The 25,589-nt window shown below is 39.9% G+C and overlaps 1 protein-coding gene across 4 annotated transcripts in view; it reads left to right on the top strand.

The window, feature by feature from the left end:
• Window positions 1–25,589, top strand: part of GLT1D1 (glycosyltransferase 1 domain containing 1) — a 37,557-nt gene that overhangs the window by 1,485 nt on the left and 10,483 nt on the right. For all 4 annotated transcript variants that reach the window (XR_002412250.2, XR_002412249.2, XR_002412247.2 and 1 more), the window contains exons 2-10: window positions 5,530–5,678; window positions 6,667–6,772; window positions 11,170–11,221; window positions 12,686–12,722; window positions 13,692–13,748; window positions 17,322–17,417; window positions 18,475–18,524; window positions 23,082–23,125; window positions 24,476–24,596. Coding sequence is in view for 1 of the 4 variants with exons in the window: in XM_005498274.3 (XP_005498331.2) it covers window positions 5,530–5,678; window positions 6,667–6,772; window positions 11,170–11,221; window positions 12,686–12,722; window positions 13,692–13,748; window positions 17,322–17,417; window positions 18,475–18,524; window positions 23,082–23,125; window positions 24,476–24,596 (712 nt within the window). In the remaining 3 variants the exon portion in view is untranslated. The remainder of the gene's footprint in view (window positions 1–5,529; window positions 5,679–6,666; window positions 6,773–11,169; window positions 11,222–12,685; window positions 12,723–13,691; window positions 13,749–17,321; window positions 17,418–18,474; window positions 18,525–23,081; window positions 23,126–24,475; window positions 24,597–25,589) is intronic.

The following is a 25,589-nucleotide window of genomic DNA, read 5'->3' as shown; positions in this document are numbered from 1 at the left end:
GTTCACATGTGGTAGTTTGTGTGGCATTCTGTATTTGCGTTCATCTTTAGTCTTTTGTTCTCATTGGATAAAACTACTTATTCTTGGGAATGTCTGTGCATGTTTTTCCTCCAGAAGATTATTTCTTCAACCTTTACAAACTAAATATTTACTTACCTTCACCTTCCATGTCAAAATGAGAGAAGTCAGACAAACATTTAGACTGTGGAGCCGTTCAGAGGTGAACTAACGGAAAGCTGGTTTGTATTATTTCTAGTTAAACTAAGCCTGAATAAGGCAGACAAACACATGTCCACGTATTATTTCAGATTGTCTTTTAACTACAATGAGGTTGTGATCATCCTGCATCGAGATATGGTGGTTCAGCGGGGGAACCAGCAATTTTGGGTAACCCTCCCCAGCTGTGACTGGTGCACGGTGGCCTGACCTGATGTGCTTTAGTGCAGGAGAAGGCACAGACTCAATGAGATTCAACAGCCCAGTTAACAGATGGTTTAACATATTACCACGTTAACGCAATCATTTGCAGCTGTGTGAACACATCTGCAGTGATCTGTGTAGAGTACATGGACTTGCTTTAGCATCCTTACCTTAGAGAAAGTGGATGCTACATAGTGACAGGTCAATTTAATTCATGCTCATACTAAAGGATTCTAACAGAAATAATGTTTAAGATTCGGTAATTTATGTAATGTTCGGTTGCTATCTGATCACCTGCCATAAATGGTTTTTTTAGTAATAATATAAATGAGCCTGTTTAGGAAAAAATTATCAAGAAAAAATGAAAGAGTATTAGCTAGCAATTAAATCCATCTTCCTCACTGAAAGGCAATTCAAGTGACCGCTATCACTAAAACCGTCCTGCATAGGTACTCCCACCTAATACTGGTTTTCTTAAGACTTTATGCCATTTGAAAAAAAATATATATATCTACATGTATGGCCAAAAGCTTGGTATGTCACTTCTTGCACTGCTCTGCCATACCCAAGGTGAAGTGCATGTGGTAACCTTTGTAGTGTGTGTGTTAATACCCATAAAATATATTCCAATTAAGGTTTGGCTTCAGTTGCATCTGTGAACATGCTCATGAATTTATTTATTCAATTTTTTTTATTGAACTACGGCAACTTTTGGTTAAGTGTAAATGAAACAATGAAGTTGTCTCTAGGTTGGATGCTTGCCAGCGTAGATTCATTTTATGGCTTAATATCACTGGGTATACTGTGTTTATGATATTACAGCTGTTCCTATAAATGCTTAATCTTTTCATAAATAAGATACTCATTTCCTGAGTTTAAAGTAAGTGGTGACAAAGAATCTAATTTTGTTAGAAATCAGCCTCCTAACCCAAGTGATATAAGGAATGTACTGTGGGCTTTATTCGTATTGGTGTGCAAAATCTTTATTCACCTTAAAAAACTATGAGGGATGAGTAGAGAATAAAACACTAAGCAAAAGTCTTTGGCTAGGCTGCCATTCTTCAGCCATAGGAATGAGCTCAAGGAAGGTGTCAGGAAAGAAAATAAATGACTGTTCTCTGCCAGTTTATAGGCTCCATTCATCTTTTATTGCTTGGTAGGAAGGAGGAATAGAAACCTTGAATTGGTTAATTAGAAAGATTTAGATGAAGTATTTGATCAATATGTAAATATCTTTTCTAGAGGGAGAGTTTGTTTCAGGTCTCATTTGAAATTGGGCAGTGGAGGTAGCCATTCTGGAAATCTCCAGGTGACCAACTGCGAGAGAGTTAAACCCACAAATTCAGTAATGCTCATCGTTCCTCTTTACAGTTATTTTTCATCTTAGACGTGTATCGGAGTAATTCTGAGCCCCAGCTTTTCTTCTGCTTATTCTTGCCCTGTCTGCTCCCATTGGACGGACAGAGGAGAGCGCTGGTGCAGCAGATCTCTGCTCCCCGTGGCCGTTGCCCGAGCAGCATCCCATGGCTAGAGCTGTTTATAAGGCAGGGTTAAACTTCGCAGAGTGCCTTTGTCCTTCTAGAAGACAATTACTGACTTGAGAACACAGAGACAGAAGGATTCTCTCCTCATTTGCACTCACATTTTGAATTTCTCTTCTTATTCACGGGGGATTTTATTCATAGTTTGTTCATGCCAACACAATTTGTCTGTGTTGCTTAAAGGAGACGTTTGAGAGAGAAATAAAATGAAGAATATTTTAACAAGTGTGAAAAAAAAAATTACAAAGAAAACAGAGAAGATCAAGTAGAGTTTCAACTCTTGTAATTCCATCACGTTCAGTGGGAATTGCAAGTATCCAGCTCTGGCTGAGTCTTGGAAATGCAATAGAAGTGACTCTGCTCGCTTAATAAGCTTTGGATTGCGCTGTATAGATTTAGCAGCAGTTATTGCATAGCTGCTTTACAGAACAGGCAGCCCACGGAAAGAGTTAACTAGTATTTTTGGATGAAACCTATTTTGTGCTGTTCAGTGTCAGTGTATCTACCTACCAGAAGCTTTTTTTGAAATCAAACATTCTTTGTCTCCAAGCAATTCCATTGAAATATCACTTGTAAAATTAGGACATAAATGTTTTTGAGAGCGAGACATCACAGAAAATAAAGCAAGTTTCAAAACTATAACACTTCAGAAGTAAGAATGACATGAACTTGCTCATGTTTTAGACTCAGCCAGGCTTTGTTTGGAAATATAAAACTGGTTTTGTATATGAAGATGTGTGAACTGCAGATTCGGGTTGAAGGAGGGAAGACTGACAGCCAGGAGAAGTGAGAAGTACTGATCAGGAATGTAGGAAATCAGAAGAGAAACATTGTAAAACATCACCTTGTATTTCGTAGTTGTGTTAGATAAAAATGTTTCTCGATAGAAATCTTTAATAAAGTGAAAACGTGCTAGAAAAGGGCTGTACCTTTTAGCAATATCTCTGCACACAGGGTGGATCCAGAGCAGACACAAATTTCACTCGTAAGCCTCATGATTTCCAAAGAGAATAAAAAATATGAATTTCCTGAATACTAAAATCAATGGTATATTGGGAAATATTTTGTCCAATATTCAGACGTGTATAAATATCAGAGTGTAAGCAGTGACTAATATAATATACTCTAAGAAATCCTCCCCGAGTAGTGGCATTGGCTTCCACGAGAGTTTTGGTAGAAGGGAAAGACACGGCAGAGCGAGGCCAACGCTGGATCCAGGCAAGTCAGTGCTTGTTGAGATCCTTACCTGGAAGTTTATCTACCACGTACAAAACTGTGATGGAGAGAAGATGTAGCCTAGAGATTGAGCATTTTCAGGGTAGTCTTAGATTCACAGGCAGCAGGAGACACGTTGATTTTTATGATTCATTCTGAAAGTATTTGTTTATGAAATGGCAAAATAATGTGAGTCCACAGTTGCCATGAGGAGGAGAGATATTGGTGACATCTCTTGTCTTGGCTCCATTCAGGGACATGTGTGACCTCACAGACAGATGAGCTTGCAGAAGAAATCTCCTGCAATATCTTTGCAGCGCCGTCTTATCATGATCCTTGATAAGAGCGTATGTGTGAAAATCATAGTCTGCTTTTTTTGGTTATAAAGATGAGAAGCCATTTAGAAAATACGAAAATATCACTGTAAATTTCAGCACTTACATACTACCTAATACCTCTGCTTGTCATTCTGCATAGAAAATAAGTGGAAGTACTAGAGGTGGTGCAGAGTTTGTGAGCCTTGGGAACACTCGGGGAGTCCCCGTTACTGCAGAACCAGCTGCCACTCAGCTGCAAGATTCAGAGCTCTGGAAATTGGGGAAGAAAGGAAAAGTATTCATTCCTAGTATATTAAAAAAAAAAGGCACTTTATGCTGCAATTCCTAGTCGAGTTGCTGGTTTCTTCATGTCCTGAGAGAGTTATTTTCAAATTAATTGTGATATGCAAACATATTGCTTGTACATGATAGTGATTTATGGTAATGGGAATACTGATGGAATACTGAAATTCTTTTGGACTATTTAATGAGCACCTGTGAAATGATGGAATGTGTGCACGAGCATCCCGAGTGTTTGCCCCAGAGATTTTCTTCCCGCAGCCGGGAGGTTTGGGCATCGTTATTCAGATATAAATCGAGAGCCTCTTTCAAAAGGCAAACAGGTACTTGGTGCAAGTTCATGGGACAACCCATGTAAATAATTGCTCAACAGTGTAAATAAGGAGCTTACAATCTGGCTGCATTTTATTATTTATTAGTACTTCTTATAATTTATTGGTCTGGCTTCAAACGGTGAAGTTAAAAGTAAAATGAATTTCTTTTTAGAATAAGGAAGAAATACAGCACCATATGTTGTGCCAGCGGAGCTCTATCTGATCGAGTGCTAATACATTCCTGCCAAGGCCTCGAGACATTTTACAACATTTTTAGCACCAATTTGTGCAGTAATGACTAACTTCTGCAGGACAGAAAATTACATTCCTTGGGAGGATATGAAATGATCAGGAAAGAGCTGACATTATCCAAGAAGCTATTGAGTTAGCAGGAATCTAATGCCAGAACAATTAATACGCCATGAGAAATAAATCAACTGGAACAATATGTAATAAGCAGAAAACATTCTTGTGGTCTTTTTATAATATTAAAAATAATGTAACCAGTACATGTCAGCAGATAGTGTGCTAGTTTCTATCTGAACGTGGATTTTTTTCTTGTGTGTTTTTCGACTGATGTCATTGGAAACCTTGATAACTGATTCTGTTTTCAATGGGAGGAATTACGAGCACAGAGAATAAAAGGAAAGATTAAAACACAGCTCCCTGAAATGCCTGAAGTAAAGCTCCCTGAAATCAATCAGTTTCCTGACTTTGGCAATCTTTTCATCAATGTTTTCATATGATGAACCACTGGATAGACAGATAAATGGGTAAGCTGACACTAGACTAGGGGTGGTTGTTTTTTGATCTGAGAAGAGCCTGGCTCCATCCTCCTGACACTCACCCTTTATGTATTTATAACCATTAATGGGGTCCCCCCTCAGTCTCCTCTTGTCCAGCTCCAGAGCCCCAGCTCCCTCAGCCTTTCCTCACACGGGAGATGCTCCACTCCCTCCAGCATCTTGGTGGCTGCGCTGGACTCTCTCCAGCAGTTCCCTGTCCTGCTGGCACTGAGGGGCCACAACTGGACACAATATTCCAGGTCTCACACACTCAATTCAAAAAGAATCTTTTCAGCATATTGAGCAGCACCGCAATCAGGAAGGGTCCTGGTCATGCTTCAGTTCTGCTGATTTCCAAAGGTGCTGTTGATACTTTGTAGGCTTGGGCTGTAAAATGAATGCAGATTATGTTGCTTGGAAGGGAACAAATATTTTCCAGGGGAAAACAAACAAACAAGTACAACACCAAAACCTTGTAAATAACTTCATGGTTGCTTGAACAGAATTAGCATGAAGGTGAATGTTGGAGCAATAATTAATAAGGAAAAATACTTTGATGATTATTTACTATACCGGCATGCCTACAACATTAATAGTGTTTTTTTTTTTTCTTTTCCTGTTTGTTCTGATAATGAAGGAGTCATCTCCATGCTGCCGGCCATATCTGCGTTCTTAGAGATGCTTTCATGTATGAAAGTCCAACCGAAATAGCAAACTTGACCTCCACAGACAAGTTCGATGCGGCCCTGGCCATTCATCTTTATAAAGCCGGCAGACTTCTGCAAGGTAATCCTCCTCCTGTTTTGCAGTAAAAACACCTCTGGAAAAGGTGCTGAAAGAGAAGAGAATGAATACAAACAGTTATAAATATATATAAACCCCACATTTAATACAGTTCTTCTGTTTATCCACTTCAACAAATGTTCAGAAATGCTGTAAATCTTTCTCTGTGGGAGATCTGATCCAGAGAGGAGACAACTAAATAAATGTACTTTTAAACACGTAGCACATTTCGGAATTAAGTACTTCGACTACATTAAGATAAGAACATCATATTAGCATTAAGATGCTTTCAGCAAACGTGTTCTTTCAGAGGACAGTGGCTTGGCTAAGTAGGGCTGAGGTCAAACAGGAGAAAGCAGAGAGGCTAATTTGATTTTTCTGCTCAAAAATGAGTCAGGGTTTTTTGGACATGAAATAACTGAGGTGTCGTTCACGCCAGCTAAACTGTAGGAGACAGGATGTTATCAGACAAATAATAAAATTTTCTATTGTATCTAACCATGTAGAACAAAATTTTAGGCTGCCATTAATGACAGAGGAGAAGCACTGGCTTTCAAAATTACAGACACTGTCACCTACTGAAATTGCAAGTGTGTATCCGTTTTTGAGATCGCATTCATATCGTACAAATCTATTCACTTGGACAAAGGTGTATAATTTGATAGTTCCATCAGCTCTCCGCATAACTTGTATTGTGCTGGTTTCCAGACTTCACAAGTCCCCCCGCAATTTGTGCTGGTGGGTTTTCAGAAAGCCTGAATTAAAATGTCTGGCACGTTTGTGGCTCTTTTGTTCCAATGGAGCTCTGATTTCTGAGTCTGTAAGGTGGTCTCTGCTACCATATCTATGATGACTTATTGGAATACAGAGAGGATTGGTTTTGTGGCAAGACCTAGAATTGTTTTGGAGGAGGCTTATGGAATGCCTTAGAACTATCTTTTTTCTTTTAGAAGGACCTTGGTGTGTTGGCCAACTTCTCATTGCTTTGCAGGCAGCAGAATTCCTTTTGGAATCATCTTCGGTGGGACAGATGTAAACGAAGATGTCAAATGTGAAGAGAAACATCGGGTAATGGGAGCAGTGCTAGGAGAAGCCAGGTAAACGCATCTGTGGAAGGTTTATGATGGGAAATTGCTTTTTTGGAATGGCAGGTGTTTTAGGAACTGTTCCCTAAATGCACAGAATCACTGGGAGATCTGTAGGCCAGCGGACAAGGGATAGAGGACTTGAAATCCCTGCGCTCTGTGCATGTTATTTTATGATTCAGCAAGGGATGTTGAACGGTTTCTTCATAAAATATAGTCTGTATGCAGTCTGTTCATTTTATATTGCCTTTGTTACAATTGTTTCATCGCATTTGTCGGTGCAAGAGTTGGCAGATGTGGTGCTGACACTTGGTCTCTTGGGCTGTGATTTTTCAAAAAGACTCAAATCCCATTAAAAGCTAATGAAATCTGTGCTCTTGCTAACTAATCCTGCGCTTTATTTTCTGAATCACGGGTGTTTTCTAGAATAATAGTACTATGCATATGATGAGGGTATAAAATTCTAAGGCAGGTAAATGAAATGAGAAAAATAATAGCAAGAATACTTAACCTGGGATTTGGCATCATATTGCTCTGCAGAATAATCTACTTTATGGGTAGACATTATAAAGACAGCTTTTGGTTAGGATAACTGTGGACTGTAGCAGCTCGCTGTGGTTTATTTGAAGTGTTTGTAATGGATACCATTTTATGCAATCAAGTTTTAATTTATGACCAAAATGACTGATATTTAGTATTTAAATAGCGAATCTTTAGTAGTGGAAGTGGCTAACAGTGAGTTAGTGGTGGAGGAATGATTATTTAAATAGCAAGTCTTTGTTAGTGTTGGAGGTATGAATATTCTCACTAAATCTTATTGTAGTAATATTATTAGCCTAAACACAGTTGGACCTCGTTTCCCAAGGCTCTGTGCCAGAAGTACCAGTTACTCCAAGTTTGGGCTTTTTTAATCTCTGTTTCTTAGTAAATTCTAGTTTATGTTACATATATTCAGACATATACAGTATTCTGTATTGGAACTAGCATATTTTATGCATTAAGTGCTACCTGTACATCCAGACCAAGGTGCCCAGCAGTTTGGCTGAAGTGGAACAACAACTAAAACTAACCGGCCTTTGTCCTGTTGCGTCACAGTCAGACCTGTTCTGGGGGCCTCACGTGTAGCTCGTTGACAGAGAGACCGATTGAAAAGAGCTTTTGTTCTTTTTTCCTGCTATCAGGATCCTTTCTCTAGATGCATGAAAAAGCGGAGACTGAAAAATGTCTTCAGGCAAATTCTCTTGTTTTTTAGGTGAATCGACAAGGGGGTATTTTCAGGATGTTTTAAAGTCCCAAAACGTTCCAGTGACATGTCAGTGTAATCATCAAATGTAATTAAAGAACTGATCGGAAATCAGAGCAAATTACATAAACGGTGTAAAATTGGTGCTTTTTTTTTTTCCGCTTAGTTTCTTCCCACTTTAACAAGAAAAGTCGCCTTGCGGGAGGACTCAGGGAGGGTGTCTGTGGTGGCAGGGAGCTGCACCTGAGCCCTCTGAAGAGCCATCGCTCCGCAACTGGGTCTGCGTGAGCAAAAAGGGCCCCTGAGTGTGCCCAGGTGTGATAGAGCTTAAACATCTGGACCGTCCAATCAAATCCAGTGGTACCGCTTGCTTACTTAGGGCTTGGATGCCTGGCTGAGCGGAGCTTGCTCAGGATGCTCTGCTCATCGCCGCCTTCCAGCTGGCAGATCACCGTCCTGCTCCGGTAGGGCGGGATGGGGTTTGGTTCCTGTTCGCAGTGAGGGATTACGTGCAGCAGGGTCATATCTCATGGTTTTATCTTGGCTAATACCACTGGCATAGATATGCTGTTCTGTCTATAGTGCCCTATAAAATGTGGTAGGTAAACAGATTTTAAAGACAGCACTTAATCACACTCATTGAAAAATCATTAGGGCATGTTCTTGCGTCTCAGTGTGATTTGTAGTTGAAAAGGAACTTAAGGCCCCATTCAAGGCAAAATTTATATACTTGTTTACTTTTGTTATCAAATAATCAGAAGTTACTCTTTAAACAGGTCAGGAGGAATAGAAAAAATACATCTAATGTGTCAATTAAATTTCAGCACAGCGCAGAATGAAAAGTATATAAAACCAGAATCTCTAAGTGTATCCATTTAATACAGTTCTGTGTTTAAAATATGATTTGTCACAAATATAGCTAATGGAAAAGCTCTGCTTTACTGAATGTTTTTTTAATGATAATTAAGTCAGGAACTTGAAGTATAGTTTAGTAGCTTGGATTTCCTATTGTGTTTCAAAATATATTACTGCATCCTTATGCAGTTCATAATATTTTCTCTGCTACAGGAAAAGCAATTCAGTTTTCTAGAAGTTATTCTGAATGGGTCTCCTCTCCAATATTATCACCAGCATTATTCATTGCATAGTTATTAAAAGAAACATCGATTTTTTGTTTTTCTTTATTGATTGCAGGGTTCTAAGCAGAAAGCATCATGAATTGTAGATGACTTGTCCAGTACGATATACCACCACATTCCATAGGACTGAGTATTGAACACTGTCGAGCTTTATAATGAGTGTTTCATTTTTAATCAAATTCCTCTAAATGGTGGTTGTACTCCTGTAGGGTGTTTTTTTTTCTATTGAACAGTATTTTGTAGACTTGGGAGCAAGAGTTTTTTGTGCTTGTTACTGTGATGTATTGAAAGTATAATTGCAATAACTGGGAAGGGAGCATGTGCAACTTGACAAAACAAGCATTTGCAAAGGCTTTATTAACTTTAAAACTGTCAGCTTGTATATGTGAAATTCATTGCAGCACCATAAAGCAGATACTACAAAACAAATGTATGGAAATAAGGTTTGTTTTAACAAACAGAAGTAGGAGTTATAATTCAGCATTTATGAGACTTCTAATGAATGACGGTGATTTCAAGCCCTCAAATTATAACCTGATGTCGGCAATGGCAAAGCACTTTCTGGTGGTGACTCAGCAGTGGGCTGACATGGCAGGGCTGGCTCAGGACGGACATTGCATTCATTCTGTGAAAAAGAAACACCGAATCATTAATGTAATGTGTGATAACCTCTATTCTACATTAAATACCTATAAAGGCAATTAAAAAATAAGGATTTTGTGGAGCAGACACATTACATCTCATATGAAGGAGGCATTCAAACATTTCTGTGCCACAGGACTGATGATTGTCTGCAGAAATGGTCCCATTTGTGATTCCAGTTAACACTAAAGTTCCATTTACGAACCGTCAAAGCACGTGTTTATGTTTCATCACAACTTAAAAGCTACATTACAGCCCAGCTCTGTTCCTGTCTGAACAGGGATCCTTTGTTAACTGACTCCACTGAGTATCTTATGACTTGTCTGCATTGCACCAGTATCCCCGTAAGAATAACTGGTTTATCTAGTTACGTTTAGAAATCAGACTTGTGTGGCTGAATTCTCTCTGTAATGAGACACCCAAAAAAGAACACTGTTCATATCGATGCTGCTTTTAACTGGTCTCTGGCAGTCTCTAACCCTTCTGTTATATGGAATGATGGAGCGCTACCTCCATTTCACAAAGGCACATAAATGGAAGTTCGGGTGAACCATTAGAAACAGACACAAGGGAAAAAGTGGAATTGAGCTTGGGAAAAGGTTTGTCTTCTCCCTCCCCAGCCTCCTCCATGGCCGTTAAGTTGTTCAAGTACGCTTTGGTTTGCTTATTCTTCCTTCAACGTTATGATTTATACACATTGCAGAGGAGGAGTAGAAGGTGTTAGTATACTATTGTACAGTTCATTCATTTAAATGCCCTTCTCATAATGAAGAAAAGTCTTAACAAGAAAACAGTCAAAATGTCTTTCTGTCAGTGTTACGTCAGACTAGGGGAACGGTCTCTTTGCCTGAAACGGTGACTGTGGCCAATCTCATTTCTGCGCACCCAGTTGTCACCTGTTGGTGACGAGGAGTGTCAGGTGTGTAACTCAGCGCGGCACGTGTCGTCTCCACCCAGATCTCCAACATCAGAGCTGAGCGTCCGAGCCCAGAGGTGCCAGAGGTGAAACCCGGGCCCCGGATCATCTCTCTGCTTTTAACTTGTAATGATGGAGAAACAGGACATGCCAACTCCCCACTGCAGCCTGTATAGATTAATCCAGATAAACTGGGGGATGTTCCTTTCGTTTGAATTCTCTGACTTTAAGAAATCCTCACTTGTACTCCCAAGAGCTCTAAGTTATCAAGCCTGAAGAGATACTATGTGTTTTACCAGTACTTTCTGCTAAAACAAATAGCAAGCCTGCTTTCTGTCTTTCCATCTGTAATCATTTTTATAAGCCTCTGCTCTTTGTTCTTACAAAGATGTTTTTCTGAATACTTTCCTCTTTTTATGTTTTAGCACTTTAAGCAGATGATCCCAACTATTTTTGTCCTTGTCACTAGGTTTGCAGTGGCTTTCACAGTGAAAATGAAGGAACTGGCAGCAGCAGAATGGGTACGTTTGTGTGATGATGCTTATAGTATTAGCAACTCTGCATCCTCCTAAAATGTGTTCTACATAATGCTAGAGAATTGTACTAATCTTCATATTCTCTGTTTTTCCTGTCAGAGAAAGCATTTCACATTTATGTACTTCAACAGGTCAAATAGATCTGGCATTTAAAAGCTGTTTAGTATTTGAAAAGTGTATGCAGCAGTTTGGAAAGTGCTTCTCTGTAACATTTAAAACTAATCATTGCTGTTGTTAGCGAGTCTCTCTGATGCCATGTGCATATATTGTTTCTTTTTGCATCATTTAGTAAACTGTGTGTTACCGAAATTCCACTAAACAGCCTAACTTACAATAAAGAGTTTAGAAAAATAAATTGAAGATACTTGTTTTGTCAACACTGGAAAGAGAATGAACTTCTTAAGGTGAAGCGCAAAGCTGAAATCGAAGTTAGGCCAAGCCCAGCAATGTGTCACGGCCAGCCCCGGTGACCAGGCTGTGGGGGATATGTAGCACATAAATAGCACTTAATTTGCTTAAAACTCATCTCTGCTTCTGAAAACAAAACACACCGTGCTGAATGACACGTGGAAAAATACTGAATACAATTATTTTCATCCAACGGTACAGTGGTTAAATACCAATGTATTTTAAGGAGGTTATTTGGCCAGCAAAGAACTGACAGTAATAACGGAAAGATCCCAATAATATTTCGATATTTTTGTGAAAAATATATTCCACAAATTCATGGTTGGAGTTATAGAAAGATACTGAAATGAGAACTTGCTTATTTAATTACCTAAATTATGTAACTAGCATAGTAGCACTTCAAGAGTAGCTTTGGAATTAATTACCTCTTCTACTGTAGCTATTTTAAAATAATTTCTTAAGCAATTTTTATTTGGAAATATTCTGCAATAACTACTGCTGGCAGGTTTTCCTATATAGTCAAGTCTACAGAAGCTTGACAGCAATTTTTGAAAAGGTTAGAGGTAAGTGCTGTTTATTTCATGCCTGATGTGTTTAAAAAACTCGTGTGGATAAATGTAGATTGTGGTTTCAAAGCCAGCTACAATTGTTCTTTCAAAACTAACACCTTTTTGGGAACCAGGGCTGTTCTGTAGTTGAAAATCTTTCTATTCTAAGGAAATATTTTAATTTTCTGTGCAATAAGCAGGTTAATGATTATGAGAAAGGATACAGAGATCAACTAAAAACGTGTTTGTACTAACTTGGTAATTGTGTTCATTGCAAAATTGATCCATTGATACTGTAAATGTTCGTAGTAAATGTAAGTTAAATTGCTGGCTGGCGTTTGGTGTTACTTAAATGTATCTTTCTATCTTTTACCAGTGAAAAGAAAGTCACGCTGATGTGCATTTTGTTATACTAGTTGGGGTTTTTTGAAAACTGAACAGATTCTTTTATGATGAACTATGAAAGTGACTTTTCTTCTCCTTCTCTTTAAAGCCAGATGCTAGGAAGAAAATCTATGTCCAAACTCAAGGTGAGTTTTGAACTATTGACCAAGACATTCACTTTATTTGAATCAGGTGTTTAGTACCTGGATCTTTGTGTATCTACCTTCTTTGCCCAAGAAATATTTTGCCTAAATTTTCAACTCATTTGGTGCTTTTAAAGAAAGTTTTCCCAGATGTCTAACAGTAGGAGGCTGAAAGCTGAGGTAACACCTAATGTAACATGAAGCTTTCTTCAAAACATAAGGAAGTTTCGATGCTGAATGAAACTCCAGATTCCTTTAAATGCTTTGAGTTCCCAGCTTAATGACACCCAACAAGTACCTGATCCAAAATATAAGAGATTAAATATATTAATGTGATAGTTTCATTACTCCGTCCCTGGAGGTTTTTAAATTGAGATTGGACATGGCACTTAGTGCCGTGATCTAGTAAACGGACTGGAGTTGGACCAAGGGTTGGACTCGATCTCTGAGGTCTTTTCCAACCCAGTCGATTCTGTGATTCTGTGTGATTCTGTGATTAGTAAGGTAATTAATCTTTAACATAAGGTGAAACAAATACATTAATATTCAGTTTATATTAATATTTTATATAAATTTAATTTACTTTCTTTGCCTTATGTTAAGGACTTGGGTCTTGGCCAACCTGTATCTGTTTTGGAATAATATGCTCCCTTAGATAATATCGTTTAGGTTTTAAAAGGCTGAATGTAGCATGGTGTAAGTGAGCTTTATTCGCGGGGTTGCTAAAGAAGCTCGTGCACCGTGTGACTGGGCAGAATTTTCCGCTGAATTTCAGTCAGATGACTATGGACGGATTGTGCAGACAACCTGACGTTGTTGGGATGGGAAAAGCTCGAGACGGGAAGAGCTCTATATGGAATTCAGTGTGCTTGACAGAAATACTGTTTTCTTGGGGCAGGATGGCAAGAACCATAGTCCAGCCATCCAGGGACAAGTAAAACATACCGAGTTTCTCTTTTTTTTTCAATGCAGGAATTAAGACAACACCAAGTGAAACATTTGATTGGTACAGATTTCTGCAAAACGCAGGTAAAGCTCACTTTTTTCCCTGTATTCACTATAGTTATTCTTAGTGGATGTCGATGAAAGAAATTTAGAATGTGACGTTGATTTAGAAATGTAAAACCTGACGTTGGCAATGCTTTAATTACTCCAGTTGTCTTTCCCCAAAAGAAGAATCTGTAGGCGTTTGACTGTGGTAAAACTATTTCAATATTATCCTCATCAATCTGATCTCTGATAGTACGGCTGTTCCCTCTGTTACAAATGATTCCTCACTGGTAAATTGCTTTATCACATCAGTAAATGTCTGCCATTATTCAAAACCAGTGTCCAATTTTAAATTGAGCATTGTGGGGTTATTTTGTTCTCAGTAAATCACGGCACACCAGCACAGCACCACTAAGATTAATAATTTTCTGAAGCGAAATGATTTGTCACTTGCTAGCACAGCCTCAGTGTTCATCGGATCTCATGTCCAACCATTTTATGATTAAAAGATCCGTCAACAGATTGAGGAGGGGGATGCTCCCCCTGCGGTGCATTTCATCTAATATATTAGAGAGAGTTTTTTTGCCTAATGCGTACTAATGCAAAAGTGCAAAATAATTCATAATGTACATGAAAAGCATACTAAAGTGTGACTCTAACATCTGTGCCTGTTAAATAATAACTTGAAACCCGGCATCAGATTATTCAATATTGTTTTTTGTGACTGTTTAATCTCATTTATTTGATCAGTTTTGCCTCTTTGTCCAGCCTACAATTTCCACTTCTTTTAGTATTGCTCATGGAGGCAGATTTTTTGGCTGTACCTTTGCACCTACCACGGCCTAATTAGGAGATCCCAATGAATTCTGTCATAATTGTTTTATTAGCAGTTTTAGATGCTTCTCTATAGAGTCGAGAGAGACAATGATAGTTCAGGCTTCTGCTGTGATTCGATTGACAGAAAATCACAAGACAGTCTAAGTAAATGCGAAAACTGAGACTGATCTCCTCTACCAACCGAGCCCAAGGATGGAGCGTGGCTGCTTCGCATCACGGGCTTGGTGTCATCGCACCACAAGAAAAGGCTCCTTTTGATTTCAGTGGAAGTGGCTGAAGCTTGTAAGATGTGAATGCTAATAAACACTTGGGCATCATATGATTGGAAGATGTAGATAACTAACGAAATCTATACTAATGAACTGAGAAGGCTTGTTTGCCCAACAGATAAGACTAAAAACTGGTTTCCGGGAAGGTGACAGAATCGTGGGATCAGATGCTTATTGCATCTGATTAATTATTACACTTACTAATGCTTCAGAAATGATTTAGGCTTTAGTGTTAGCTGTCTGTGTTCATGTTTTGTTGTCCTGGCACCTGAGTATGGGCTTTTATAAAGGCCAAAGTGTATCATAGTGTGCCATCATAGTAAAATAGTTGATGTGACAGTTACACAGTTTCAGATAACAAACAAGGAGCCAATGAAATCTTCAATAATAAACTGCTTATTGCCAGTGTTGCATTATGAAAAGGTTTTCGGCTTTTACTACACTCCATTATCTCATTCTGTCTTGCAAATGAAGACCTCAAAACAGTTTACCAAAAGTTCAACCCAGCGCCGCTGCTTCATGTCAAGCAATTACTAAACCTGCTTGCAGACAAATGGGTAAGTCTAGATGGACGCGTGTAGATTTGACAAACTTTCTCCAGGCTGCGCCATGACTCAGAATTACGGCCAGCAGGAGAACATGAATCCTGAGGATTAATCACATTTCATCTATTAGCCAATATATTTTGTGCCAGGTTCCAATCCTATCAACAAATACCCTGGCACAGCAGTTGGATACCTTTTGGATCGCAGTTCCTCTCTGAAACTGTAAGAGCCAATGCGACATCGGTGTATTTCAATTTTGCGCAGTATTATACCACCTCAGCTCCGCACAAAAAAGGATTTGCGTGACTGTGGGAGTTCCATGTCAGGCTTAATCTTCCCCGGTGTCTGTCTCATTTCAACTCACCTGCAGTTCATTTGTTCCCATCCCCGTGGTCCTGGGCGGTGTATCAGGACAGAACACCGTCCAGCTGATAAGAGGAATGAATTTTCACAATCCTCTCCATCTCTGTTCTAGTTTTGACCTCTCACATCTTGCTAAAGAGGTGACGTGCTCAGCAGATGCAGGACTACCTGTGACCAACGTGCAGCTGGTGTTCATAGATAAAGCCAAGATAACAAACCAGACAACAGCCACAGACAAATACCAACAATGTGTGTTTAAAGGAGCATCTCTTCCTGATATTAAACAATTATTTTTGACACTGAAGTAGATGTAGATTACAGTGGCAAGGCTTGACTTGCGTTTAGTGTATAGTGATTCTGAAGGACACCTTCCTGTGTAACCTCATCTGGGTGTTCCTGCTCCATGGGGGGATTGCACTGGATGAGCTTTCCAGGGCCCTTCCAACCCCTGACATTCTGGGATTCTGTGAACCATAAGCTGGTATCAAGTTTGCGTGACCTTAAATTACAAATGTTAGCAATTCAGTGATGCTATGTGCTGGAGCGATGTGACCTGGCCCCGGTGCGGGACCCGCGTGCTCATGTCCCTCAGACACCTGCAGAGCGGCACTTGGATGCTCCTTGTTGAACCGCCCGGTGTTAGATAATCCATCTCATCCATCCTTGCCATGAGCCCCGTCAATAGGTGAACTAAAGGACAGCAAAGTGATTTGTTCAGTACGGTAAATCAAACGTGAACATTCCAACCCCTCTGGTGTTTATTAAATTATGTTGTTGTTTTGTGCGTGTTCCTTCAGCAAGTTGTGAATTATGCTGGTTTATCATAAACGCATTTCACCAAAGTTCATCACGTAGTGACCCTTCTCCAGGAGTATGTTGTGAATTAATTGTGCTGTCATAGAGCCACTGGCAACTGCAGTATCGCACATCAGATCTTCTTTTTCTAACACGGCCCACAGAATTGCTTGTATGGGTTGTTGCTGTGTATTTGCAAGAGAGATTTTCAATGTTAAGAACTCACATGTTGAGATTTTTTTCCCAAATTATTTTTCATTTGTGTTTCTTAGCAATAAGGTTAAAATAAATGCTTTGCAATTACATAACTTTAGTTAATTATTCTGCAGCAGTGCTGGCATATTAGGGATAGATAACTATGGGATGTTTACCTGATCTTTTATAACAAATGTGTCAGATCAAGAGCTCTAATCTCTACAGCCATTGATAAACTAAAGCTCACAATATCCTTGAAGCAGGTGTTGAGTTACTATATGGCTGCAATTTTTTTCTTCTTATGGGTAGAAATCTGAGAAACAGGCTGATTTGTACAGTTGCCTGGTCGGTCCAAGCCGGGTTCTGTTGTTCAAGAATACACTCACTGCCTCTGAAATCAACTCCTATAAAATGATGTGCATGATTAAGTTTTCCGCGGAGCTGATGGGAGGATTGATGTGAGAGCAAGAAACAGCAGGACCAATAGCGGGAACTTTTCGGAATCCACCCTGGTACTGCTTTTACCACTCTTTGTGTTCGCTCATGGAACAGTTTGGAGTGTTCAGCTTTTTTACCTGCATTCAGTCTTTACAAATTATTTGTTGCAGACATTCCTCCAGATACAGCCAGTTTACACGTGTTTCTGTTGATATGCGGACTTCGAAGAGTCAAAGATCCTCTCTATTTAGTAGAAGTATTTTCAGGTAGGTACTTGCTCTTTGAATATCCCTGTTTTGTCCCTGGGTTCAGATGCATTTCTTTTAATGCTTCTAAGTTTGGCATAAGCTATTTTATTCACTGCAGAAAACTTCATCGTATATTTACATTTTTAAAAAATGCTCATGTAACCATCGATCTGTTCAACACATTATTTCTGTACTGCGTCTTTTCCAGCCTGCTGAGAATAACAGAGCATTAAAATCAAAACAATATGTGGTTATTTTACTTGCTGGGAAAACTATTTGGCTGTTGCATACAATATTAATGGAAGACAAAAGAAGAGTTCACCTACTTCAAAATAACTTTTTAAGTCACTGTCCTGTGGATCTGACACCAATTTGCATGTGTGCTAATTAATATAGTTGAAATTACAAGCAGATTTGGCCACCCGTCGTCGTGGCTCAGCACTGTAAACTAGGCTGAAGTTTCCTTATAGTCATCATGTAGGTGAATGTTTTGCCGGGTTCTGTGTGTCTGTGCAAGGTTCAGATATTCCAAGTTGGAAATGCAGCCCCCACTGTTCACTTTCCTTTTCTAAGCCTTTACCACCTTGTGAAGCTTAGTAAAAAATGTAGTTTATTGAAGTCAAGTAACTGCTTTTGTTCTATTCTGGCACATTTCTCTTCCACACACAATAAGTAAGTATTAATTACAATGGTTGCAGTTGTTTCCACACATTTCTTTACATAAGAAGACAAATTCAGATCATTTTGTCTTTGTGGCCAGAGTCACTGCATTCTATAGAGCTTTGTTCTCTTGAGATGATTCAAAATTAATATCTGAACTTAGTTAAATAACCCTTGAATCATAAGAGATTGCATGAAGCAGAAATGCTGAATACTAACTTTCAGATCTGCTAATCATTGGAATTCTGAGGAGTAAAGTGAGGGCTGAGCATGAAATCTGGTCCTCATTCAGTCTTTTAAGTAGTAATATAATATTTGCCTAATTCTTCTTTATTAATGGAACTATTTAAATTGATTTCAGAGAAAGAATTAAAATAATTTTGATTAATAAAATGATGTTTCTCTTCCATTTTAGACTGGCACAGAAGGGATCCCAGTGTCCATCTGTGCATAATTGGACCTGCAGTAAGTTGTTGTTGTAACTTTTTATTTTATTTGTATGTTTATTCCTAAATACTTTGGTTCACAGAATCCCAGAGTGTCAGGGGTTGGAGGGACCTGGAAAGCTCATCCAGTGCAATCCCCCCATGGAGCAGGAACACCCAGATGAGGTTACACAGGAAGGTGTCCAGGCGGGTTGGAATGTCTGCACAGAAGGAGAGTCCACAACCCCCTGGGCAGCCTGGGCCAGGCTCTGCCACCCTCACCGTGAAGAAGTTTCTGCTCAAATTTAAGTGGAACCTCTTGTGTTCCAGTTTGAACCCATTACCCCTTGTCCTATCACTGGTTGTCACCGAGAAGAGCCTGGCTCCATCCTCCTGACACTCACCCTTTATAAATTTGTAAACATGAATGAGGTCCCCCCTCAGTCTCCTCTTGTCCAGCTCCAGAGCCCCAGCTCCCTCAGCCTTTCCTCACACGGGAGATGCTCCACTCCCTTCAGCATCTTGGTGGCTGCGCTGGACTCTCTCCAGCAGTTCCCTGTCCTGCTGGAACTGAGGGGCCACAGCTGGACACAATATTCCAGGTGTGGTCTCCCCAGGGCAGAGCAGAGGGGCAGGAGAACCTCTCTGACCTACTGACCACCCCCTTCTAACCCACCCCAGGTACCATTGGCTTCCTGGCCACAAGGGCCCAGTGCTGGCTCATGGTCACCCTGCTGTCCCCAGGACCCCCAGGTCCCTTTCCCCTACACTGCTCTCTAATAGGTCATTCCCCAACTTACACTGGAACCTGGGCTTGTTCCTGCCCAGATGCAAGACTCTACAATTCACTCACATCTGAGATTTTTTTCCAAACTGAACCAAAGTCAGCAACTGCTGGATTGCTGTGATTTTCTGTTTAGCTCAAGCACGTGACCTGGTAATGCTTCTCATCTATTGTGGTCTCTTAGAGCAAAACCTTTAGTGTTTCATTTGACTACAGGATCAACTTTTGAAGATAAAAAGTATAAAAATACTTCAGTTTTAAGATTGGCCTCTGGTTTTATACTTGCGGGATAGTACAAAACTACTTAGAGAATCAATGGTGCCTTTGTCCAGGGAACATACTTTATGCTAAACTGACAAAACTAATTGCAGGACTTTCTGCAAAGAAACCAGTTGTGCTCCATGTGTGTCCATAGCGGCAGAAGCCCTGAAAACACAGCTGTAGCCTTGATCTAACCGGTGGAAAAGGTACGAGTAGGAAGCTGTGTCACATGAAAGAAACTCTTGCTAAAAGGGCACTAAAAGCTTCACTTTTTCATCTCCATAATGTGTTTGTGTCCCTCTATAATATAATCTCATCTCTGATTCATCTTCACGTGAGCCTGAAAACTCGCAGGCAGTCTGGTTTATAAGAAAATAATTAGAATCCGAATGGTCAAATAAGAACTGTTTTTCTATTTTCTCACTCAGTTTTGTTCTTTGTAGATTTTGGAACACAGGGCTTTATGTTTATAAGTTGTTCTTACATTTTTATTTTATCTGCATTGTTTTCCACGCTAATACACAAAGTGATCTGGAAGTGAACTGGTGTGGAAGGCGAATCTAGAGCAGGTGTAATGAAGCCGGGCTTTAGAGTCCAAAGATGCACTTGCTGCCTCCAGTGAGGATTTTAAACGTTTTCGTCATCTTTTTAAATTTGCTTCACTTTTTCAGAAGCTGATTTCTTTACAGTGAGCCACCAGAAATAACCCTGTGGCAGCGCATAGGGATCAAGGACTGAACCTCCTTAAAACACCGTGAAACATATTTCTCCCACAGTACTAAAACATTGCTGAAGGATGAAAATAAATCTCAGCTCTGTTGGTATTTAGCTGTACTTTTCTTACCCATGTTACTTCTCGAACCACAAAACCTTAAGAAAATCAGTGCCATTATCTGTGAAGCAAGTCATGTTTGCTGTGAATATGGAAGAAATACACATGATGATTATATTAATAACGAATATAAAGAACAAAGGCCCACACACTATTTTCTACTTTGCTTCCATAAGATTATAACCTTTTCCCTGCATTTGCTATGCCTCATTGTCTCAAATGGCGCAATCTAAGTAATTTTGCGGGAGCGGGTCCTGTATAATGTAAATCTTTTTAGCGTTTATTTCCTCTTCCAGTTTCCCTTTTGTTCATTTCTGTAATGAAATTTGAAACAAACTGGTTTTCCCTACAAAGTCTGGAGGGCCACAGTAGTCCCAGCATTATCATGAAGATGTCTCTGGACTATTGCTTCTGAGTTAATGTTTATATGACAGCAATTTAACATAGTGTATTTATAGATTTGCTAGATCTGACCACGGTGGGCCCTGCACTCAGCGGGCACCTTCATCTTTGTGCAGCATTTGATCTGTGGCTTTCCGCCCTGTCCCACTTGTCTCAGATGTTCCTGTGCCCGGCAGCCGAGCAGAACGTCCCCGATAGCGGATCTGGTTCTGTTTGGTGGGTTTCTCACTACGTACCCACTCCACTTCCCATGTGTCATCTTATCTCTTCTGATAGAAACTATTCATACAATACAAGCTGCTTTCCTCTCATCTCTGCTAATTGAGGAAAGTCGCAGCTTTCTGAAGGGTCTTCCTCTGGATGGATGATTTTTTTAACAAAAGATGATGGGTAACTGATGTTCATATTTGCCTGCAACGTTGATAGGTAACAAAACGTAGCACCAAACACTCTACCTGTACAAGAACTGGATCTTGGAGACATTTGGGGTGGCAGTAGCTTTATTTTCTTTTCAGTAGCTTTTTCTGGGCCTGAGCTAAGCTCCTCGGCATCCTGCCATAGCCACTCGGCTTTGGAAGCACTCACATCTTTTCAGTGCGTTTCCAACTTACTGAACAGCTTATGTTGTATCTAATTTGTGTTATATTGAGCCTGTGGTTAGATAACTGTGCCCCCACAAGTTCCTAAATGTAGCTCGGGGGATCACGTCTCGAAGTCAGTGCTACACCCATCCTGCAAGTAATATTTTAACTGAGTTCTCATATTCAGGCCAGGCTTCTTGGAATATCTACCAATAGGAGAATGCAGCTTAAAGGATTGTGCTGGTTATGAGGCAGATGGCAACTTCTTGGCTTCCACAGAAGTGCATGGGATAGAAATTAATATCTTACAAATTTTATGAGTCACAGGCTGTCGTTTTTCTCATCCTTCTAAAGGGAGAAGAGCGAAAGACCATATCCCACTGCTCTTTAAATCACTTGCAAGTGCTCCATTGATTTTAATGGAAACGGAGAATAGTTCCTCATGAGAAGAACTCAGCATCAAAATAGTACTTTGGGGAAAAAGCTAAAATGATGTTTATATAGAAAGAGCAATTGTGAAGTTCAGTATGAAATATCCAAGGAACCTGTGACTTGACAGACTGGTTTAGTTATGGGTCTGGACAGGACCAGGTAGAGATTCAGGCCTTGATTTTGGTTCCCCCCCTGCTGCTACCAAAAATACTTTCTTCAGCAGTTATATAAGCCTTTTATTTCTTGCGTTCAGCAGGAATTAATTCCTTAGTGCAAGAGTGATTTGCTTGAATCTTTTAATTTCTGAAGCCCTGTTTTCATAAAGTAATTAATTTGTGTTCAAAGTACACAATTATAAAATAAATTCTGACTTTTTTCCAGATGAGTTTTCTGAAATATTTTGTTAGCGTTCTCTATCTCATAATGTGAAATTAAGAAAACTATATATTAAAATGCATTAAAAAAGTAAGCCATGTTGTTCCCAGTACTTCCAACTGCTGCTTGCTGTGCGGGCTGTCATAAATTAATCCAATAGAGGCACTCTGCCTTAATAAAAAAAGGTCTAGTTCTGTTCTCCATGTCTTGTTAGGGATTTCCGAATTCTGTTTATTTCTTTTAGTCGTGTTAAATGGAAATAGCAGACATAGTTAAGCTTTGTAAATAAACCTGCTGGAGTTAATTGCCCAGTTTAGGTAACTTTTTAATAACACTGCTGTGCCTTCGTGTTAGACCATAGATTAGAGTTTTGTGTTTATTAGTTCTGTAATATTTCTGGCAGTGCGTGGCACCTCTGTCTCAGATTACATGGGGATTGTTTCCCGTGTTAACTAGAGACGGAAAGGTTCCTTTTCGTCCTCCCGCTGGCTGCTCCAGCCCTCCAGGGACAGGTGGTGTTCCTCAGCCTGTAGGTTGTCAAATGGGTCATTTGAATCGGATGAGCCTGAGCAGAGTCCTCTGGAGATATAATTCCGGTTCAGTCGATGCGGCTCTGATGAGAACCTGCAGCCAGAGGGATGCCGGGGAGAAGCAGCGGACCGGCCCTTGTTCCAGCTGCGCAGAGCTGCTGTGTCGGGTCAGCCCAGCTGCGTATTCTACGTGTCCATCGCTCACCAGAGCGCTTGTCCCAAGAGCCAACTGGAACTGCCAGCTTACAGAGCTGTGCCGTGATTTTAAAGCTCAGCACGTTCGTTATTTAAGTATTTCTGTAAAATAAACGCTAAAATTCATCTTTCTTTTCTTGGTATTTCAAACATATGCTATATTCCTAAAGCAGTGCCATATACCTATGTGTATATTCCTTTCTAGGTTGATCCGCTTTTTACAAGTGAAGTTAAGGAAAAAGTTAAAAGGTAAGAAGTTAATGTTAAGCATTTTATGTGCTGCAAGGGAAAGCAGGTGGCTGACGAGCTTTTTATATCATGTGTGTCAATGCTCTTTTGTATATACAATTGAACATACACAACTCTTTATATGACTAACAAATTGGGCATGTAACATTCTCACACAGTTAATATTTTAGAATAACCAGTAGATCTCTACATCTGATTTAGCATGATTTCTGTTACTCTTTTGGGTCTTTTAGTTCATCCTGGCTTCTGCAAGGTTTTGCGTGCTTGCTGGCTGGTAAATGAGTAGCCAGACAAGCTAACACTGTGCAGCTTTTCTCTGTCCCTAGTTTCTATGTTTCCTGATTGAAGGATATTAATGTTAGAGAAACAAGATATTTTTTGTGTGCCTGCAGAACCCGGAATTGTCTGACTTGAACACAGCAACCATATTATCTTTGATTGATCACACCTGATAATAAAATCTGCATAGAATATGTGTTTTGCAATGCCATTTTTGGAACGTGAGGTACCGCTTTTGTTTTCTATGATGTTATTCATGGGAAACATGACTCCTGCAATAATGGATTTATACTCCAGTTCATATAGGTGTTTATCTTTACAGAAGCTGGGTGTTGCTGTGCGATCAGAAAAGCAATGTTTAACGAACAGGGAGTGATATAACGTCAAATGCACTTGTGTTTCCATCTGGCTTAGTGACCTCATGTAGAGTTACAGAGGCAGGGGCAGGCTCATCCAGGCGGAGCTTTTCCAAATGACCACCAGTCCTAAAGATCTCCTTCACTTCACCCGAGACTGACCACCCCATTACCCTGTTCTTCCACCCTTCAGGACAGGAGTGCTTGCAATAACAGAGGAGCAGAAAAGGTCTTTCAGAACCACATCCATCCCCAAAAACCAGCATCTCCTGCAGCTGCTTTCTGATGATTGTGCTCCGTTTCCCTAAGTATTTAAGCTCTGTGTTCTTCCTAAATCTCTGCGTGCATCCTCCCTCTAATACACAGTGTTTTTAAGGGAAAATTGCACCCCTATCTGCTCAACTCAGCTCCTTTGTTTATGAGCCTGATTGTGGTGAACAGAGCCTGGGGTTAAGTGATCAACTGTGAAAGTTCAGAACATCAGACAATGAAATGGCCGATAGCAATGGATTCTGTACTGAGTTTCTAACCGCCTTTAGAGACAGAAAGCTAACAAAAGCACGGTGAAGTGGCCTGCCCACGGACAAGTGATTTCTTAGCATCAGAACCATGTCTGAATTCCTCTGACCACCTTCCAGCATTGCCCCAAATTTTAGGAACAATTGTTAGAGCACGTTCTTAGGAGGTGCCCTATTTATGTGCCTTTTATTTCTAGGGCCCCTGGAGTACATTTATTACAGGAGATGCCACAAGATGATCTTCATGCTGCTATGAAAAGGTGTTTTGCCGTGGTGAACAGCTCCATTTCGGAGGGGATGTCTGCGGCAATCCTGGAGGTAATTGCATCTTAGCGGGCAGGTTTGTCACCGAGGTGACAGTGAACCTGGAATCGTCTTTTATCGGTGGAAATGTGTGTCAGCATTTTATGTCCATGTTTCAAAGCTAGTGAAGACTAAAATATATTCTTTTTACAAGTGTTGGTAATTAAGGTTTTCTTCCCACGAACTGACAGTTTTTTATGTTTTGTCTATTTATTTTTTAAAGGACGGAATGTGATTTTATTAATCCTGTTAGATTAACAGTACAGACCTGAGATACAAGAATCATTCTGATTTATTCGAGTTGTCACTATTCTTGATTCAACATCCACTTCCTTATAGTGTTGCTAGAATAGACTTTCAATTAATTTTTACATTCTTTCAAAAAGCAATCAAAGAGCTGTATTTGGTTATGTAATTCTGAAATGATTAATGAATGAATGGCATGCTCAGTTGTTTTGGGTTGGGTTTTTGCCATCAGTGTTGAAGCAGAGCACTGCTTAGTGTCAAATGCTTTCTAAGAAAAACTAACAGGGATCAAAAGAGCTTGATATGCTTTCAGAAGCCTGAGCACACGGGTTCAGGTGCACACGGGTCACAAGCAAATGAGTTACCAATTACTGGTGAACCCGAAATCTTGTATGATAGGAAAGAAAGTCTAATGGACAGGGCACGGGTGGTGTGAGACAGCAGCTGCCGTCCCAGCTGCCTCCGGACTTGTTGCAAGCAGAATTAGGTCTTTATCTTTTGAGAAACTACCTGAAGTTTGCCCTTTTTAGTGCCTCAGACCTGTTTGAATTCTTCTAAAGTTATAAGGGGTATTGTGTATTTCTTTTACTAGACAGTTGTTCAGTGGGATTTGATGACATGCTTATAAAATATCCTCCTGTAAAAGTCTCTCAGAGGAAGTGTCAGTCTAATAAAGTCAAGTCCCTGCTTGAGATGGCCAGTGGTAGGAAGGGCCATCTGTTAGGATCTTGTTAAATTAATAAGGCAGAAAACTATGTATAA

The sequence above is a fragment of the Columba livia genome, chromosome 17, assembly GCF_036013475.1.
Source record: "Columba livia isolate bColLiv1 breed racing homer chromosome 17, bColLiv1.pat.W.v2, whole genome shotgun sequence".
NCBI lineage: Eukaryota > Metazoa > Chordata > Aves > Columbiformes > Columbidae > Columba > Columba livia.
Note: the sequence above shows the minus strand (reverse complement) of the source record. Positions and strands in the feature narration are given on the sequence as shown.